The following is a 21,077-nucleotide window of genomic DNA, read 5'->3' on the forward strand; positions in this document are numbered from 1 at the left end:
ATTTCCCAACCTGTCCTTATCCACATCCCTATCCTTATTTCCTTCCTTTTCTTTCAGGTAGATGATGAAATAGGCTATTATTTTGGCGTTGGCACAAATGTCCCAAATGGAGGATAACGTGCCTCTGGAGCCGGCCTTCTGATACCTGATACCTGGCGCCCGATTTTCTCCTCCTGTCGATGGATTCTCCCAATGCGCAGCCAGATCTCGCCAATTAGGAGATGATGGTCGGACGCAATGTTTGCGATACGTTTGTTCCGCACATCAAGAAGGCTCCGTCTCCATTTTTAGCTGTTGCAGATGTGGTGGATTTGATTTTCCATGACGCCATCACTGGAAACACATATCACTTTGTGCACTAGTCGATGAGGAAAGAGCAATCCCCTAATCACCATGTCATGGGTTTCCAGAGATTGCGTCATGGAAAATCAAATCCACCACATCTGCAACAGATAAAAATGGAGTTGCAAACAGCTCTCCGTTGTTGCTCATTCCTCCGAGATCATGGCGTCATATGATGTGCTCATAGTCGCCCATAAGGATCTTGATATCTCCTTTTGAAATCTTATCCACGACAGCATTCAGTTGGGTTAAGTTTTGGGCAGCATTTTTTGACGATTTTTTCAACCTTTTAACTTTGATTATGTTAGATAAAAATTAATATTATGTTTCACGTTTGTACGTGCAGCTACTCTATCTACAAAGTGTAGAATTAGCATAAGTTAAAAACACGATAGTAAAAATTAAAAAAAAAGCTCTATCTACACCTACGACTACAAACTACATCAACATGTCATGTCTCAGTGTTTTTAATTGCCATGGTACCGATTTTTTATAGCTATAATCAATGATTATTATCATCCGGCAAATTTGATATTTTGCTCATGAACTGCATCAACCAAAAAGGTCTCATAACAATATCCGATACTAATTCTATTCATTCATAAAGACAAACCATAATCCTAATGCTTACCCAAAACCCATTCCACGGACCAGTTTCCCAATAATTGAGTAATTAAAACTCAAATTCGGCTGAATAAACAACATTGATTCGTTTTTGGTCGACCGTTGCGATCGGTTTCAGCTCCTTTTCGTCACAAAATTATCTCATTAAAAGTGCCCCCTACTCATTGATATCATCCTTTACTGCTTTCCGGTGTCAAATCCACCTTCATTAACCGGTAGACAATTGCACGGTCCAAAAGCATCAAACGAAAAGTCTGCCCAACAAACGATAGCATTACCCTTGAAATCAAAGCACACTCCCCAAATTGTGCAAACTGACTTTGTGAGTGCCATATAAAACCTTATCGCGCTTCAATTAAGCTCGGCAGATATGGTAGCGCAGCAGCAATATTTGACGCTACGAAAAAAAAAAAGGTCGATAATGCTTTATCAAATCATATCCACACGCGATGCTTATCTATCGGGTGAGTTCGTTTATCAGCGTGGTGGTAGGTAGGTAGGTAATTGCAATGTTCAGATGCGGTGCTGTTGTTGGAAAACATTGTAAACCGGTGTTGATTAAGAATGCGATAACATATAAATTGAAACGTTTGATGTACTACATACGCGGAATGTGAAGACGATCCTGGCAAACGGTTCACTGGGAATCCAGCACCTGGAATCGTGGAAATTCAGGAATCAAGGTAGATTTTTTACAATTTCCAAAGTGTTTAAAATCCAGATGCTTTCCATTGCTTTTGATTTGGCGGAAGCGAAAGCAATGGAAATAATCTGGATGCAAGATTGGGTATTTACACTGTGTTCAATAAGCTCGGATACACCATATAACTTGAATTGATTTCTAATCTATAATATTTCAGATTTTCAAAGTAAATGTATTTATTGAAAGGTCACATTTATAACACTGATGAAATGCAGTATATGGTTTTGAATTACGTCTTTTTCTACTTTTTTTTATAAGCCTAAGATGTATCTGAAGTTTATTAGCTCCGGCACGCTGGAATAATTTTCGAAAAGTTGTTCACGCTACAGAAGTCTAAAACGATCACTTTTGAGTTTACATCTCACTATAGTAAATTAAAATAACCAAATTAATAGACAAAAGCTTTACACTGCTATTTCATTGATGATATTGCGATGAATTTGCAAGTATATTCAAATTGTGCTTTTTTCTATGAAAAAAACGTAAATAGGGTATATGTACCATTCCTTGGCCTAATTTGCAAGCCGCCTTGACAATTTTGACCATAACTCATGAATTAATAGCACTAGAAATAATATGTCGACCCTATTACACACTCTAGGCAATGCATGTTTCACCAATTGAAAGTAAACTAACGTAACTATTCAAGAATTTGCTTAATTAAGTTTAAAAGATTCGATGCGATGGTATGCAACGTTGGTCTATGGTACAAAAATTGGCCTATTAGTGGATACAACGTTGGCCTATTGCTTTCCATGCACTAGAACCACTAATTATCTCATTTTTTCAATATTTCTGCTGAAGTATTATCTCTGTTTGTTCACCAATCTTACTTTTAAATTATATTTTCTGAGCCAAATTTTCAAAAAAACTATAAATAAATCATGTTAACTAAAGTTCTTTCTAAATTTAGTAACAATTTAGCGCTAACAACGCAACCCTATTATTGTGTTATATTTTTACAGTCACCGCACACAAAATCTTTCTTCCTGTTCGTTCTTTCTGGTTCTTACGCAAGAAATGTTGTAGATGTCTTTTTATCGCTGTTTTTGACGTCACTTTACTGATGGGCCAAGATTTGGGTACATAGTGAAAAAAATGTACTCAATATTCGGCCCACATTCAATTTGTAATACAGTTATTATTCGTTCAAAATAGCATCTTTGACCGTCGCATCAAATGTTCAGTTATTGAAAAGTGAATTCGAAATGTTCCAGAATCACGCCATTTATGATCATGTGTATAGACTACCCACTAAGCCGAAGAATCATGGCGTCTACAAAAGCTAAACAAACTGGCATTTTCATTCAATTTTAATGTTCCAAAGTGCTAAAATTGAAACGAAATGTTACAGTTGTTTGGCGCATAGCTTTTCCGATATCCAGTTATGCGTGTTTGTTTGAGTTTTTGGTTTACATTGAGATAGGCCGAACGAGGGGACTATGCCAACGAAGCATCCCGATACCCTACATAATATAAAGCCGATTTCGGTCAAAATTCACCACACTAAGGATATAATCAAGTTTTGGAAAAGATAATTATGGGTTCAGGTATCAGGTATCAGAAGGCCGGCTCCAGAGGCACGTTATTTTCCATTTGGGACATTTGTGCCATCGCTAAAATAACACTAGTTTACAAAATAAAACGAAAGTCGTGAACTTCCGTCAAAGACCAAAATTTTTGAAGCATAATTTAGCGCTGATTTCGAAACCGTGCTTCAAAAAATTTAAAGTAGAACAGTTTTTGAGTTTTAGCTCAATATCGAGTTTTACAATTTTTTAAAATATGAAATTTAATAAAATTCAAAAATCTTGCGTTTTGTTCTACCAAATTTAAATCTTTTTCCATAAATTAAAAGCTGAATATAATACAATTCGATCATCTGAATGCAGGTTTTGCGTCAGGCTGATGAAATTCAAGATATTGGCGAGTTTTGGGGACGATCTCCTTAAATTTTAGCAAATTTTCCAAAAATATATGAAGAAATATATTTTTTAAAATAAGAAAAAAACAATTTAAAAATTCTTTCTCAACGTTTATTTGACATATCATATGTGGGCGAATTACAGTAAAAAATTCAGCTCAATCGGAGCATTGATTACGGAGAATGAGATGTGTGAAGTGAGCGACTTTGCTTAAAAGTAGAACAAAAATCGATTTCAAATCATCAACCTTGTATGGAAAGTCGAAAAAATTTCCGCTCTACTGCAATTTTTTTCCTTCGCGTTTTCGAACTCAGTGCATGATTCTACACCATAAACGATCATCAGCTTACCGAGTTCAAAAATGCTGTAAACTAGTGTAATAGCCTATTTCATCATCTACCTGAGGGAAAAGGAAGGAAATAAGGATAGGGATGGGGATAAGGATAGGTAGGGAAATAGGAAAAGTACCCTGGAAGAGGACACTAACGCATAAGCGTACCACAACGGGTTCAAACAGCGCCCTTAAAAGGGCACTGTAATAACGCATAAAGCGGAAGAGAGCCTATAGCTCTTCACCACAGCGGGTTAAGAACAACAGAATATCCTGAATATTCAAGTCTCTGAAGTCAGTTTCACTTAATAAGTGTTTACTGAATGCTCGGAAACGCAGTTGCGCAAAAACTGGACAGTTACATATCAAATTATACGAAGTTCCATTATCGGATTCACAGCTATCACATGCTAATGAATCACCTTGCTGAATATTCGCCATGTGATAGCTGAGTCGGCAGTGGCCAGTCAATGCTTTGACCAGCATGCTGCAATTCTGCTTAGACAGATTAGTTAGATACTTCGCCACCCGTAGAGATGGCTCAGCACTATACAATTTGGTTTGACGACATGACTCCAAACTATTCCAATATTGTCTGTGTTGAGTGACAGCCCAGGTGTGAATCTGAAGCTTAATCCAACACTTCGATATCGGAATAGCTGGCTCAGGGCCAATGAAGTCATGTGATGCTCCAGAGCGAGCTAACTCATCAGCCAATTCATTTCCAGCGATGGAAGAATGACCAGGTACCCATAGAAGGTGAACAGCGTTTGCTGAATTCAGCTCCTCGATTTGAGTTCGACAAACGATAACTATTTTCGACCTGGAGTTGGCCGAAGCAAGTGCTTTAATAGCAGCCTGGCTATCTGAACAGAAGTATATTACTTTGCCCATTACCTGCTGCTGAAGTGCTGATTGCACTCCGCACATAAGAGCAAAGATTTCGGCCTGAAAAACGGTGCAGTGTCTACCAAGTGAGTAAGACTGATACAGCCTTAGCTCACGAGAATAAACACCAGCACCTACTCGACCTTCGAGAAGGGAGCCATCAGTGTAACATACGATGCCGTCTGAAATACTTCTTTCCAGATATCCAGATGTCCACTCTTCCCGGGAAGGTAATTTCGTAGAAAATATCCTATATGGGAAATTACAAGCAATTGTAAGATCACTTGGAGCAAGGACAATTTTGTCACAATTCACCAAAAGTGGAAACAACAAGGTGTGTGTTGATGTGCGGTTCACAGGAGTTTCCTCTAGTAGACCGAGTACCCGTAGACGGTAAGTGCAAGAAAGTGCTTCATGTTTGAGATGAATGTGTAGTCGAGCAACGTCAAAGAGAACTTCGAGTGCTGCCGTGGGAATTGAAGAGAACGCTCCAGAAATCGCCATTAACCTTCCAGGACGCGCACCATCAAGCAACCGAAACTGCACCGCACGCACGTTGTATACAACGAGCGAGGTTTTTTGGTGGTGTTGTACTTTTTACAACAGCGTGCGCGCTGAAGGGTTAAGCACATCCTTTGGAGATGGCCTAACTTTGATTGGACCGTTCTCATTTCGCCCTTTTGCCACCACACAAGACATCCATAAGCCAATATTGGCCGAACAACAGTTGTGTAGATCCATTTGATATACTTGAGTTTTAGACCCCAAGTTGTACCAAAAATTCGCCGGCATTGCCCGAAGGCCATACAAGCTTTCTTGATTCTGAACTCAATGTGAGGTGTCCAGGGAAGCTTGGAATCAAGAATGACTCCAACGTACTTTACCTGTTCAGTCACATCGATTTCAGAATCAAAGAGACGCAAAGGTCGAACGCCAATACGGTTTCGCCTTTCCGTGAAAAGAACAATAGATGTTTTACTCGGATTAATCGAAAGGCCATATTGGCGACACCTACCCTCAACTACCTGAAGGGCGCTTTGCATCAGGTCGAAAAGGGTGATACACATGCCAACTAACAATGCTAGGTAGTCGTCGGCAAAACCATAAGTAGGAAAACCGCTATTATTGAGTTGCCTCAATAGCGTATCTGCTACGAGATTACTTGGGGGCATCCACAAACACTCAATTTCCTAATCCCTGCTAGACGCAATGTCGAGATATCGGTTTTTGAGCATTTGATGAATCCAATTGGAAATCATTGGAGATATACCATGACTCCGTGCGGCTTCCAATATGGCATCGAAAGGCACATTGTCAAAGGCACCCCCGATATCTAAGAAAACACCCAAACAAGGTTGCTTTTGTGCGAATGCTTTCTCGATATCGTAAACAACCTTGTGTAAAAGAGTCACAGTGGACTTACCAGATTGGTAGGCATGTTGGTTTACATGAAGAGGCACGTTGGCCAGATGAACATCACGGATGTGATGATCCACAATGCGTTCTAAGCATTTCAGAAGAAAAGAGGTCAAACTGATATATCTGAAACTCTTTGCTTCTTCATACGACGCACGACCCACTTTCGGAATAAACTTGACAGTAATATCCCGCCAGGATTTGGGAATATATCCTGTAGCAAAACTGCAAACAAGTATTTTTTTTCAAAACATGTTTGAAATGATCAAATCCCTTCTGGGATTCGTGGCCGAGCAGTTAGCGGCGTCAGTCGTTTAGGTGTCTCGTAAGCCTTGGAGTGTGGGTTCGATTCCCGTTCCAGTCGGGGAAAACTTTCCGTCGAACGGAAAATTCTCCACTGGTCCACTGGGTGTTATATGTGTTGTCCGTTGTCGAATATTTGTAATGTTTCAGTCTGTAGAGGCCGCAAGGTCGAAGACGGTGTAATTGTCTTATGTCTTATTAAAATAGGATAAATCCCATCTGCCCCAGGAAATTTGCAAGGAGCAAAGCTATTAAGTGCACATTCAATCCATTCTATAGTTACAATACTCCGAGCCGAAGCCAGGGAATCGTAACTACAAGAAAATACATCAGGTTCATCCGAAGATGTAATATCCACACATCCAGGGAAGAGTGTGCTGAATAAGCATTCCAGAACTTCCTCATCAGAAGAAGTCAGATCGCCATTTGGCAAAAGAAGTTCGTTCACTCGGAAATCCTTAGATTTCGCAAGGATTTTATTTAACCGACTGACTTCACTCAAACTGGAAACATTTGTACAAAGATTTTTCCAGCCGGATCGTTCAGCAGACCGGAGAGCTTTCCTGTAGGCCTTGCAAGCCGACCTGAAAGCCTCCGAACTCTTTTTACATTGTTTCCTGAGCTTGGCCAGATCAGAGTTCCCTAAGGGGTTCCGCTTGTGGTCTTCACAGATCGTAGAGGGCATGCTTTTTCAAAAGCTTCCATGATGAAGGTCGTTGTAGTATCAACGGCATCAGCTAAATCACTTGGAGTGTCAATGTATGGTGAGTATTCATGAAATTTGGCCGCAACAAAATCAGGTAAAAGATCCCAGTTTGTTGACCGGGGGTTCCTGAAACGCAATGTTTGCGAAGTAACATTTAAATGTTCAAAAAAGATGTAGCGATGGTCAGATAAAGATTCTTCATCTGACACATGCCAATTGGTCAGCTCGTGACTAATTCTACTAGAGCAAAGCGTTATATCTAACACTTCCTCTCTAGCAGATGCCATGAAGGTTGGGCGATTGCCTATGTTAAGTAATGCAAGATCTATACTACTTCAGTACTCCATCAAACTGGAGCCTCTCAAGTTAATGCCTGAGCTGCCCCAGATGATATGGTGAGCATTAGCATCACTGCCAACAATTAGCGGAAGGCCTTTTGAAGTGCAGTATGCGATGACTTGTTTGAAAGCATCCGTAAAGGATGATTCATCATGCGGTTAATAAACCGAACAATAGACGTATTTCCTGTTGAGGTTTCCAACAGATACATCAATTGTGATAGCACATACATCTCTGGTGGTTAGTTCAGAGATGAGTGTAGCAACTATTGCGTTGTTGACAAGCACACAGGCTCGAGGCATGACACGTGAGTTTGCCATTTCATGTTTACTGAAAGTAGCAAACACCGGATTCACAAGGTTTCCTAGACAGAAATTTCCCTTACGGAAGTAAGGTTCTTGGACCAAGGCCACTTGGGCTGAACCATTTTGCTTAAGTCTGCAAAGATTGATTGTTGCTGCTCTTTTATGCTGAAGATTGATCTGAGCTATCCTAACCGTAGCCACTACCCAAACTAGGCAAGATTAAATTTTTCGCAACAACAGCACAACAAAGAACAGCAGCAACAAAACCATATCGGTATCGATTGGAAAACGCCAAAGGCGAGGATACACAGAATACACTGTGTAAATCGCATAATGCGAAGCCATAGAGGTGAAAATTTAAACTAATTCACAACATCTTCATAATCCCGCCCTTAGTTAGCCTCAAGTGAGACTAAAAAAGGGCAGCCGATTGTCTCGGAGAAACACAAGGTCCACTGCACCATTGCTCCGGTTAGCGCAGTAAAAGCAACATACTGTGGAGGGCGTCCTGGTACTCCACAGGCTCCGTTTGCGGTTAGGTTTTTATTAGACCCCCCTAACCATTCATTCCTAGGCACGGTAAGCATGGAGCCGCATCACACCATGAATTAGAGGTCACCTGTTGGTGGACTTTTACCACCGGAACGGGCGTTCCGTAGTGTTATTCTTAGCCAATTGAGATAATCGATACCGACACTACACAGCTATCTAGGCTGATCGAGAAAAGAAGTTAATATTGATGATCAACTTCATACGGGCCCGAACAGCCGTTAAAAGTTTTGGAAAAGATAATTATGGGTTAAACTAAGATATAACGCAGCCTTGCTTTTTTAACAAAACAATAATCATTAAAACAGGTACAGCGACAATTTTATCAATTTTAAGGATCAAGATAAAATGACTCCGCATTAGTATCGTCTGAACTCAAGACCATCTATTATTGATGAATAGAGACCCTGAGTTACAGTTTGTGACTCCCCCATTCTGGCGAGACTAGCTTTATAAACCAACCACGTCCTTGGGGGATAAGATCCATATGTCAGCAGGCCCTAGACAAGTCTGTCGCAAGAGCAAACTTATGTGTCTCTGACAGATTTTGGACCGCTGAATCCGAATCTGAATGATTGACTTTAGTTGATTTCACACCGAGCAGCAGCAGCAGCAGTAGAGAACGCAGAGTGAAGCACATCCAACGCGGGGGGGACGTTTTGGTTCTTTTTCTACACTGTGCCCAATAAGTTCTCATACAAAATCAAATTTCTCATCTGTAATTAGGATTTTCAAAGTAAATTCATTTATTGAAAGGCCAACTAACACTGACCAAAAACAGCATATGTTTTGGAATTAATTGTCCTTTATCCTTCTCTGCTGATCGCTTATGTGTCGTTAGTCCATTTCAGCTGGCACGCACGCCATTTCATTGGTATTTCGTTTAATTTTAACAAGTAATGGTTTTAGGTTGAAACAAGTAAGGTTCTTGACCTTACCATTGGTAGTAGCAACTATGACCATAACAGAAAAAAATATTAGATTCATTATTGGTGAAGTACGAAGCCGTTTTATGCTGTACAATATAATAGGTAAATTAAACCAAAAAGTCCATTTACCTGTTTTTGTGAGATTTGTTGTGTTAATAAAGCATGGCTGCATCTTATCTTGTTTATTTACACCATTCTCACTTCTGAAAAAAATTCTCGTTTTAAGATGTTTATCCCAAAATTCTCGTTTTAAGATGTTTATCTTCAATATAAGGGTAGTTTTCAAGAAAATCAGCCCAAGTTGAGCTTACTTGCTAATTTCTTACCATATCATCAGTTAAATTGTATTTCTTAAATCTTAGTATATCCATTTGGTACAATAATAATATGGATATACGTACATAATGGATAAGAACTCAAAATTTAACGTTATGGACCCTAATTAGCAGCCGTAGAATGAAAAACTTTTCGAACATTTTTCTTGCGTGCCGGAGCAAACGGATTTCATAAAATGGAAGGGTATTTCTAGGCTCATAAAAACAAATAGAAAATAGCGTTATTCTAAACCATATGCTTTATTCAGTATTATATGGCCCTCCAATACATGCATTTATTTTGAAAAAAAAAAAAAATGAATCACGGATGTGAAATAAATAGTTATTTATACAACGAGTTGCAAAATGATGATTTTTACAGCACGAGTCGTACATTTATCCAACGAGGTTTGCCGAGTTGGATAAATACGACGAGTGCTGTAAAAATCGAGTTTTGCAACGAGTTGAATACAACATTTTTTGCAATGACCAAAATTGTACACTAGAATGTGATAATTTCTGATAGTACCATCATCCTGTTTCGTGGTAATCAATGGAAACGACCACGTGCTCCAACATACTTGACCTGAAGTTTGGATCAAGCAAGCTGTGCTATAATCATCTATAACCGTCACAGTTTTTCAAGCTCTTACCATGGAAACGGTGACATCCAGATTGTTGATCAAACATTGCATTATGGTTCATAATGCAACCGAAATGAGTTGCATTATGGATCATAATGCAACTGTTTGAATTAGTGCAAAAAAGTAGGCCGTTTCGGTGCCAAACCAGCAAGTGTAAAATAAGAATTAATAGTACCGAGTTGCAAAATAGTAATTTATGTAACGAGTTGCAAAAAGTTGTATTTTTCAGCACGAGTCGTACATTTATCCAACGAGGCTTGCCGAGTTGGATAAATACGAAGAGTGCTGAAAAAACGAGTTTTGCAACGAGTTCCATACACAATTTTATGCAATGACTTTTTTCATAATGCAACTCATTTGAGTTGCATAATGTTCATAATGCAACTCAAATGAATTGCATTATGAACATTATACAACTATTTTTCATTATGCAACTCATTTCAGTTGCATAATGGACCAGTTCGGAAATATTGGCCATTATGATACCAAAATGAGTTAGATAAAATATAAATTATGATACTGAATTACATAAAATATATTTTCTTAATTTGTATTTTGTATGAGAATTTATTGGACACGGTGTATTTTCTTTGCAGGTTTTCAACGACGGCGAGGGCGATCCAGCGAGGATCAGACGAACGTGAACTCGACGGAAACAACCAAGAAGGATGTCACAGGTAAGTTGAGAAACACTGCGCACGGTGCACTACATTTATTTTCTCTACACTATGCAATTTACAACACCAGCTGTGAGGGCAAAGAAACGAACTGCACTTGCACTTTTATTGGTTTACTTCGACTGCACTGCTAATCTACAAAAATCTAACTGACTGCTGGCGGCGAGTCAGAGAAACTTCAAACCTACACCTCTTTCTTTTCGTGTATATTCGTGCCTGTGTTGCCAGCAGTAACGGGCGAAAATCAAATTTGGGTTTTTAACTGTTCTAATTTCTAACACGAATAAGTACCAACTCAATTATTGCATGCAATATTGCGCGACTGTGTTCCAGTCTGATTAATGTTTCAACAGCGGTTTTGGGCTTTTTTGACTGCAAGCTATCAAGCATAGAAATATATTTTTAAGCAATCAAAAGGTAGATTGGTCAATTAACATCTAAAGCCTGTATCCGCAATAATCGGGACACAGAAATACAGTTGTAACTCTGCAATAGATACATTGAAAATGTTCAAATTTTGTCTAATAACATCTTAAGATGTGTTCATTTCACCTACAAAATTTCATGTGAATCGGTGCAGTACTTTTAGTTGTAGCAACGAAAAGGTAAAATGTGCGCCATTGAATTTTGTACAGCCCCTAGTTTTGCTTGGCAGCGCTGTAACTTTTGAATTTGGCAAAGGAAATGGCTGAGATTTTGAACACAAACCTCTCAATCTACATTTGTTGCATAGGCAAAATTTCGAAAAAATCGATGCACTATCAACAATTTTAGAGTCGAAACATGTATTGGGACTGAACGTGATTTTAGCCTCTCAGACAGCAATTAATCAGCACCCTTTTTTGTTTAGATTGTACTATTGAAAGTACTATACCAATAATCATAAAATTTTGCAGGCATAATATACATATAATCAACTAGCTTCTGTGAAAATTTCATGAAAATTGGCAGAGAAATTCAAAAGTTATGAATAGGTAAAAATCGCACATGAAAAACACGAAAAATTTTCACTAACACTCACTCCTATCAACACCAGTAGCTTTCAAACCAATTCATTAAAGTTGATGAAATTTTGCAAGAAAGTGTCTCTATAAATGTCATAATTACTAACGAAATTTCATAATTATCATTACAAAACTTTGAACTGTAGCGTAAAAGAACCATCTAGTATGCGAATGAAAATTGATCCTGATTGTACAAAATGCTTAAAACCACGTCTGTTTGTTTTTCATCCACAGTTAAAAGTAATGCATCGATTTTTATGAAATTTTGCACAAATAAAAAACATACACCAAAGGGTTCTCAGTCAATTATTTGGCCAATTTTACCGATTAATCACAGAGCTACTGATGTACTTCTGTGTCCCGATTATTGCGGATACAGGCTTTAGAAGAAGGAGTCATTCCCTTTTTTCTTCTTCTAACTTAGTAACAAAACACATTAATAATGGCACGCTCATTAAAACGGAAACTAATTTGCTTACCCAAGGATAGATCGCAGGCTGGCCCAAGAATGACGTGGCCACAGTCTCTGCCGGTGCCGTCCATCGCAGAGACGGTAGCCCTGGCCTGGTCACATTTGTCATCGTAAAAGATCCACCGTATGGCCACCGACGAAGGGATAATTTGCTGAGCTCTGATATAATCTTCGGCTTTCAGTAGCACCGGATGAACCCGGGGCGACGAAGCTTCGATACTCGTGTTGGCCGGTAAGATCACAATTATTCTCAATTCACACTTCCACTGATTTGTTTCCAGCTGGGCACTGACACTAGTGGAGTTGTTTTTCATCACACCCCCCTCGAACGAGGGGATGGGAACACATATCGCCTCGCACTCTCGAACATCTTGCCGTCGACACTCGCCACGGACCGTTGGCAGCACCAAAGCACCGATAATCACCAGCAGCACAGTGGCAACCATGTGGAGAATGATTTTCCCGGGTTTTCGTTTTCTCGACCAATGGCAGCAGAAAAGCTGCCGCAGAAAAATACTTTGTTCAATCATTTTGACATTAAACTTCTCCCATTTGGCCATCCTTCACTCACTATACACTTGTTGAGGGTGCAGTACCTTCTTCAATGATAAAAACCGAACAGTGCTACTGACATATTCATTCAATAGCTATCAGCACGATATTCTCCAATAACATTCCGGTTCTTCTGACCGTTGTTTCTTCTTTCTTCTTATCACAACCCAGACGGATGAAATGCACGATATATTTTATGTATGTCGGGGGATGGACTGGCAAAGCGCCGATGTAGTAACTGCTTTTTACGAATTTTCCTTGCCAGTCGAATTGCTTTGGAATCACTCGGCATCATATCACAGTCAATAGACATTTTCACTGAAACTATGCATCCTGAAACTGGAAAAGAGAGAGAGAAAAATTAATGATAGTATTCAGATTTAAAGTCGTTTCTTATACATCATTAGCATTGCCGAAGGAATATGAGCATGAGCATGAGCATTGGTGACCGTACACTTCGTAGTTGCTACTCCGCGATTGACCTGAGCTAGCGAAATTGCACAGAGAACCAATTGGTTGGGGCTTGGGATTTGCCATCATCCTCAATGTACACGTTTCGAGAGCACAAACTTTATTGGGTTAATAACGGCTCTGGCCACGTCCTTACGGTCTACCGAGGAAGGGAAGGAATGTTAGTTCGACAACTGTTGCTACTAGAGGTTGTATGTACTACTGGACCCTCCAAAGTTGTCACGGGAAGGAGTTTTGTTAGTAGGGAGGGATTGATAGTTACATAGATCAGGGATACACTTTGGTAAGCGATGCGATCCATGCAACTGTACAGTATACACACAAATGTGTCACCTCACAATTTGGAAGAATGGTGAGACCATGAAAATTTTAAATGAAAATTTATGGAATGAAAAATATTTTGCGTCACCTCGCAATTGAGAGGACTGGTGAACCAATATGCTACTTGCCATGAAATTGATATATTGGAACAAAATATTGTGCCGACACTAATAGTGACGGACCGCACAAACTTAGGCAAAATACTGACGCATAATTACGGATCAAATCAGTGTGGCCAGCACCGCAAGGTGCCGAACTGTACAAAAATGCAGGAGATTTTTTTTTAAACACAAATTTAATTGAAAAATTTGGCCGACGCTTGAAGTGACGAACTTTGCAGTTGTTGTTGATTAAATATCTGAAGGATGTTTTTAAACTAACAGATAAATTTACTGCATCTTTCAAAGAAAAACAAGAGCTTGTTCACCGATCATCAATCATTCATTCGAGCACCCGTCGACCTATCGCTGAAACGATACAATCGTGCGACACTATTTCTCGACACTCGCATGTACAACAAAGAACATCACAATACTGAACACGTAACGCCCGCGCAACTATTGTTTTGATTTTCACTCGAGACAATAGTGAACGCCATCGATTATGCTGAGACACTCACCCCTTACAGGAGCGATGCATGCACAGCAAAGAACAACACAATAGGGGAGACTTGATCCCTTTTTCTTAATTTACCTGAAACTTTAGGAAAAAACACAAAACTAGACCGATTTCCGTACAAAATGGCAGGTAAACATCTATTGCAAGTTAATACACAACAGAAGGCCATTAAATTATTGTTAATGTTTTCAAAACTGTGTTTTTATGGAGGCATGTCTTATGATGTATTTTTCAAAACTGGGTGACCAGTGCTGGGAATGGTAACAGTAGTTTGCTTGAATTTGATGATTGGGGGGACGTCTTTTCATATACGGGAGCAATTTGTTTGGATCAATATAGTAGGCGTTCTAAAAAATTGCTACAGTAGCAGCTACAGTGCGGGAGCTCCAAATGAATGTCATTGAAATTCGTTTGCCATGTAAAACAGATTCATTTGTTCCGGGCTCAATATTTGGGGCGTTTCGATAGTCATTTACGTGAGTCTAAGGGCATTTGAATAAGTTGCAAGTAGGTAGTCCCATCTTAACAAACGAATATTGTGGCATATTTGACGTCGAATGCCAATATGCGAATACGATCGCTAATCGGCCTTCGTGATCTAACCAGCGAATTTCGACAATACAGGAATGTTTTATTAGGACCATTGCATTCGAAGCACCGTGCTCCCCAAGAATCCGTTCCCCTGGTTCATCTGATTAGGTATTGCAGCACCTTCATGGCATGATGCATTATCCGTGTTTCGACAGAAGTTGACTACGCCGTTTCGTTTCTACGGGCCCTTTTGCAGTAGTAACCATGGGTAGCTGTGATTTGCGTAGTTTGGACTCCGCAGGATGATCTTCGCGAATTTTCCCAGCACTGTGGGTGACACTTGATCCCCCTTTGAGCACATGGTTTATTTACCGGGAATTTTTAAAGATATGCCGTATTTTCAAAATGGGGAGACTTGATCCCCCTTTTCTTGGTTTGTACTAAAACTAAAATTATCTGACACATTTTATCGTTGAATAGATTAGAATTCCAAGGCTTCCGAATAGAATTTTATTTTTCACATGTATAATGTGTGTGTAATCCTCGAGTTATCAAGTCTCCCCATGTCACTGTTGTGTATACTAAGCTGAATTAATTAAAATATGTTAACAACAGCCTAATTTGGATAAATAAGTTTGAAAGTATTTTATGTAAACCATGTGCTGTGAAATTTTGACACGATTTGGTTAAATTTTCACAAAGTTATTGAGATTTTTGGAATCGCCTAAAAGATTTCTGAAGGACTGAAATTAAACCATAAGCCGTTTAAAAATAATACAATGTACAATCGGAATCACTTGTAGCCAAAACATAGTCGTTTGTCTAGGAGCAGTTTTGGAAAAAATATGCTAGAAGAAAATTATTTTTGATCCCGAGAAAATATGGGGGGAACAAGTCTCCCCAGGGATCAAGTCTCCTCAGTCTCCCCTACTGAACACCAAACACCCGCGCATCTATTGTTTTGATTTTCACTCGAGACAATAGTCTATTTTACGAAACGACAACAGTAACAGTGTTGATATTGATATTAACACTCACGGGCTTGGGCGCAACCTCCTGTCCATTAGCATTGCCGAAGGAATATTACGACGAACCTTCTAGAGCTTTTTTGAACGATTCTTTATTCAATGTTTCCTACATCTGGAAAAAATGTGCCATTTCATTACGAAGATAGCAAAAATCCAAAGATGGCCGCCAAAACGGCAATACGGAAGATGGTAATAAGCGTGATAGTGTGTCGACAACCTGGAAAAAGCGTCCAACATAGATCTGGTCCGCACAGCTCGATGACAAAGATTGCCTGCTAAGAGTTGTCAGCTAGATTGAAGAGGTACGTCCAGAGCGCCTGTTCAACAAGGGCGTGCGGAATTAACGTGCGTTGACCTAGATGCTAGATCCAGTGTAATTCAGGGTACTGGATCCCATTGTCAATGTTTCCATCAAATTTAAGATGTAGGGTCTTGTACCATTTGGGAAGGTGTACCTATTTTTGTCACTTGCCGCTATAACTAGTCAATTTCAAACTGATTGATTTGAATTTTTGTATAGAGTTAGGCACGCACAGTATCTAACTCTATTCTATTCTATTCTATTCTATTCTATTCTATTCTATTCTATTCTATTCTATTCTCTATTCTATTCTAGTGCTTGCACAGCCAGTATTGTAAAGTATCCTGGAAATATAAAAAAAAAATCGACATTTTCTTGTCAGCAGACTATTGGATTGAAAGATAATTCAAAAATATAAGGCAATCAGGTTATCCACTTATGAATGATATGATTGACAAACCTTTTTGAATTGATTGATGGAAGAAACGGGGACAACCGTACCAATCGTTTCGGTTTAGGGGAATTATTATTATTATTATTATTACTATATATTTAAGACACTTTACCACTTAAGTGGCATTCGTGTCTGAATTTAGGGGAATGATGTTTGAATATAAAATCGTTGGGAGTGGTGCTGCTAAGAAGGTTAATGCACACTCCGTTACAGTTGGGCTCTCTTCTCCTGGGATGGGGCACAGGCATTTGTCCATGTGTCCTGGCTTTAAAGCCTAGGCTTAAGCGCCATTGCTCGCTCTCTGGAACGAGAAAGAAAGAATAATCCCATCCCCGAATCCAAAAATAAAGTTTTATATACTTCAGCAAAAATGTGTTACATTTTACCGCTGAAATAGTAATTATTAGCAATATAGTTTTTTAATTCAATAATTTTTGCAAATGTGTATTACCCTGGTTTCTTTTTGTGATGTAAATCCCTTAAACCTCCAATGGTTCGCAGTTCACAATTTTCCTGAACTTCGAGACAAATTAAATTACAGTGTATTCACTCGTTGGGGTCTTGCAAAATGGATTCGATAGTAGGACTGGTGAACCAGTTCAATATTTCTAGCTTTTGATATCATGAACTCAATATATTAAGACAAAACTTTGTGCCGACACAAACAGTGACGGACCACACAAACTAAGGGAATTAATATTAAAACTTCTTGTACATCAAAATACTGTGGCTAGCACCTTTAAGTGGCGAACTGTACAAAATATAGGTAAATTTTGTATTAAAAACATATCAATACTATGAATTTGAACCGACACTTGAAGTGGTGAACTTAAAAAAAAAGACACGGACACGTTTAATGCTTCCAGTGAGCTGTTCGTTCTTTGAAGGAAGCACGACACTAGACAACGGACTAGCATGCAACGCCCAGTGGCACAGCCGAAAATTTTCCTGACAGCTGCGGCGGGAATCGAACCCGCACTCCTCAGCACGATGCGACTAAATGCTTGGTGACACTAGCCGCACGACCACGAAGCCACACAGCTTTTCAGTGCTTGTTGTGTAAATGAACGAAAGATTGATGTACGAGGTATACGTAAACAGATACATAACAGATAATACTAAAACAATATATGTATGTTACGTATCGCCTGTCAGACTGCGCTAAATTAAAGTCTAAGTGTTCGCTTTAACGAAGGTAAAACAAAAGAGAAAATTTGCAAGATTCAATCGTAGCATTGATATTTACGAAAATATAAAACAAAAAAACACTCATGGTGATAAATCATACACATTTCATGAAAGAATATTTGAAAGTTATATAGGACACACACAATAATGAAAATAGAGTCTACAAACTAGAAGAAAAAAAGTAAGGAACATACTCATCAAATAATTCCAATACTCGCCCTCAAATTTATCAGGTTGATTCCGATATCAAAAACCGCGGATCGCTCTTACGGCATACACGTGGTTGAATCACAATCAGTTCACCATCATCACCGTCCTTAGCACCAAAGTTCGTCACGGTATTTTAGCAGTTTTACGTAGCTCAACCATAAATATCCAACATTAATCGACTTGAACCTCAAATTTGGGAAACGGTTGGTAACACCAAATTTCTCAGCAATCTTCTCTTCTCCTCGAATGTGTTTTCACGCTTGAATCATAGATTTAATGTTGGTACTAGACCCTACATGCCGCCGGTTCCATCGTGATTGGGAAGTAGATGAAGCGAGTTACACCCGATTCTCTTCTATTGCACGAGTTGGGCTTTTGCTACAACTCATTTAGCAACAAAAAAAACCGTGCAAAAAAAAACGGATGTAGGGGGTTCTACCCCATTCCCGGCACTACATGTAAACAAAATTGTACATTAGGAAAATTCCATGGAAAATTCACAATGAAACTACCGTTTTCTTCCACTTCTTCCATCTGAATCAGATGGAACTTGTTGTTGACAGTAATAGCAGTAAAGAATTCCTGCCGGAAAGTTGGTTTTTAACGATTTTATTGCACCTAATCCAGCGCTAATTCCCGGCACCAGTGCCGAACTTCCGGCAAAATTGAATGAGAAATCATTTCGGCACCCATCTTTGTGCTGATGACGTGCACTCACCTGCGCGTAATAGTTGTTTTGAGTATTTGTGCGGCTTTATAGTGAACGTGTAGCTCATTGACTGTGGATCTCGTTGCGGAAATGTTGCGGGAGATGATTACCCACGGAAGTGAGTTTGTAAAATATGCGGCAAGTGATATTATGATTTGATTTGCTTCCAGAAAGCACTCCAGCAATTGGAGGAATTCCCAAAATAATTCTTCAAGGAATTCCAGGAGAAATTCCTGGAGAGATTCTTGTGGAATTCCTGGAAAAAGTCTTGCAGGTATAAAGAAATTTATGGAAGGAATTCTGGAAGGGATTGCTTTAGGAATTCTTGGCGGATGTCTTGGAGAAGTTCCTGGACGAATTATTAGAAATATTCCCGGGGGATTCCTGTAGGCATTTCTGGTGGAATTTCTGAAGGATCGCCTGGAAGAATTCCTTAAGGCGAAACTGGAAGCATTTCCCCATTTTTTCAGTTTTGGAATTTTTTTTAAAATCCGGAGCAATATTTAACCCTAAAAGGGATACCTGGGGTCCATTGGACCCCAGGCGCCTTTCAGAGCTCGTCTTTGATGGAACACACTCAGCGAGGTGACGAAACTGAGGCCATGAAGGTATCCCTTTTAGGGTAAAAAAAAACGGTTTTCGTACACATGTAGAGTATGGATAAATGTATCTTCTGATTTTTTTTTGGTGTTGAAAAAGTTTTCCATTTTTCTAAAATTTCGTTCAAAAATGGTTTCTGCAAAAACGAAAAACATTTTCCACTACGAAAAAAAAATCAGAAGATACCTTGATCCATCCTCTACATGTGTACGAAAACCGGGTTCGAAAATATTGCTTCGTCATTTGATAAAAAATCAAAAACCAAAAAGTGAGGAAATGCTTCCAGTTTCGCCTTAAGTTAATCATTGAAAAATCCCTGGCCAGATTCCTGGAGGGTTTTTTTCTAGACAGAAGTTTTGAGCACGTCTTGGAGAAACTCTCATGAGAGTTTTTGTCGGAATTCTTGAAATAAATTCTTGAGAAAAGGATTCTTGAAGGAATTCTTAGCAGAGATTTTGAAGGATTTTTTTTGAGAAATTCTTGGAGTAATTCTTGGAAAAAGTCTCGTAACAGTTGCTGAAGTATTCCATGAAGAAATTCTCGGAGGTATCCGTGGAGTTATCCTAGGGGTATTTTCTTGCAGAATTTCTGGAGGCTTCCTGATCCTGAAGAATCTAGGAGGTATATCTCAAGGAGTTTCTGGAGGATTTTTTGGATAGTATTTTGAAGCGTGAAAAAAAAAACCCATGGCAGCGCATGCTAAGATTGCACAGAGGTCACTGTAACTTACTGCGCAACGATTATTCACGCTGCCGTGACTGTTTTGTGACCATGTTGCTTGGGAAAATTCATACAGAAGGTCCAGTTGGAGGTATTCCCGGTGAGATTTTTGGAAGAACTTTAAGCAGATGTCTTGAAGGAATTCCTGGATGAATTCTTGATGAAATTCCTTGAGCAATTATTGGTGGAATTCCTGGAGATATAAAAATTCCTGGAGGACTTCCTGACGGAATTTCCGGAATAATTTCTTGGGGAATTTCTGGAGGGTTTCCTGGTGGAATTCTAAGAAAAATTCATTAAGGAATTCCTGGAGTAATTTCGGGATGAATTTTTGGTGTGATTCCTAATGAATTTGTTGGATGAATTTCAGAGGAAATCTCCGAAGGAATTCTCTGACAAGTTCTTAGAGTAGCCCCAAGAGTATATTCTTGTGGAAATTGTAAAGGTGTCCTGAAGGATCCTGAAGATATTCTTGGAGGTATTTCTGAAAACAACATCTATAAAACTCCTGGGGGATATCCTGGAAGAGTTTTTCGAGGAATTCCTGAAGAAGTTTCTGGAAGATTTCCTGAAGTTATTTCTGCATCAACTCCTTGAAAAAAAAATTTAAATTCCTGGAGGATTTTCTGGAGAAACGCCCGAAAGTAATCTTGGATAAATTCCGGGAGTAGATTTTGGAAGAATTTCTGCAAGATTTCCGGCAGGTTTCTGGAGAAATTCTTTGAGATATTTCTGGAGAAACTCTCTGAGGAATTTCTGGAGGAATTTGTGGAGGAATTCCTGGAGGAGTGCTTGGAGAATTCCTTTGCAGAAGTCTTAGATGCTTGCAGGAATACCTAGAGGGATTCTTTCAACAATTCTTGGCAGAATTTTCAGAGGAATATCTGGAGAAATTCTTGAAGA

General features: G+C 39.2%; 1 protein-coding gene across 2 annotated transcripts in view; it reads right to left on the bottom strand.

Moving 5' to 3' along the window:
- The window catches only part of LOC115261348 (atrial natriuretic peptide receptor 3), a 147,193-nt gene that overhangs the window by 61,079 nt on the left and 65,037 nt on the right, over nucleotides 1-21,077 (bottom strand). For both annotated transcript variants that reach the window (XM_062856044.1, XM_029862822.2), the window contains exon 3: nucleotides 12,479-13,362. In XM_062856044.1, coding sequence (XP_062712028.1) covers nucleotides 12,479-13,031 — 553 coding nt within the window. In that variant the 5' untranslated portion in view covers nucleotides 13,032-13,362. The remainder of the gene's footprint in view (nucleotides 1-12,478; nucleotides 13,363-21,077) is intronic.

The sequence above is a fragment of the Aedes albopictus genome, chromosome 3 (genome assembly GCF_035046485.1).
Source record: "Aedes albopictus strain Foshan chromosome 3, AalbF5, whole genome shotgun sequence".
In the NCBI taxonomy this organism is placed as follows: domain Eukaryota; kingdom Metazoa; phylum Arthropoda; class Insecta; order Diptera; family Culicidae; genus Aedes; species Aedes albopictus.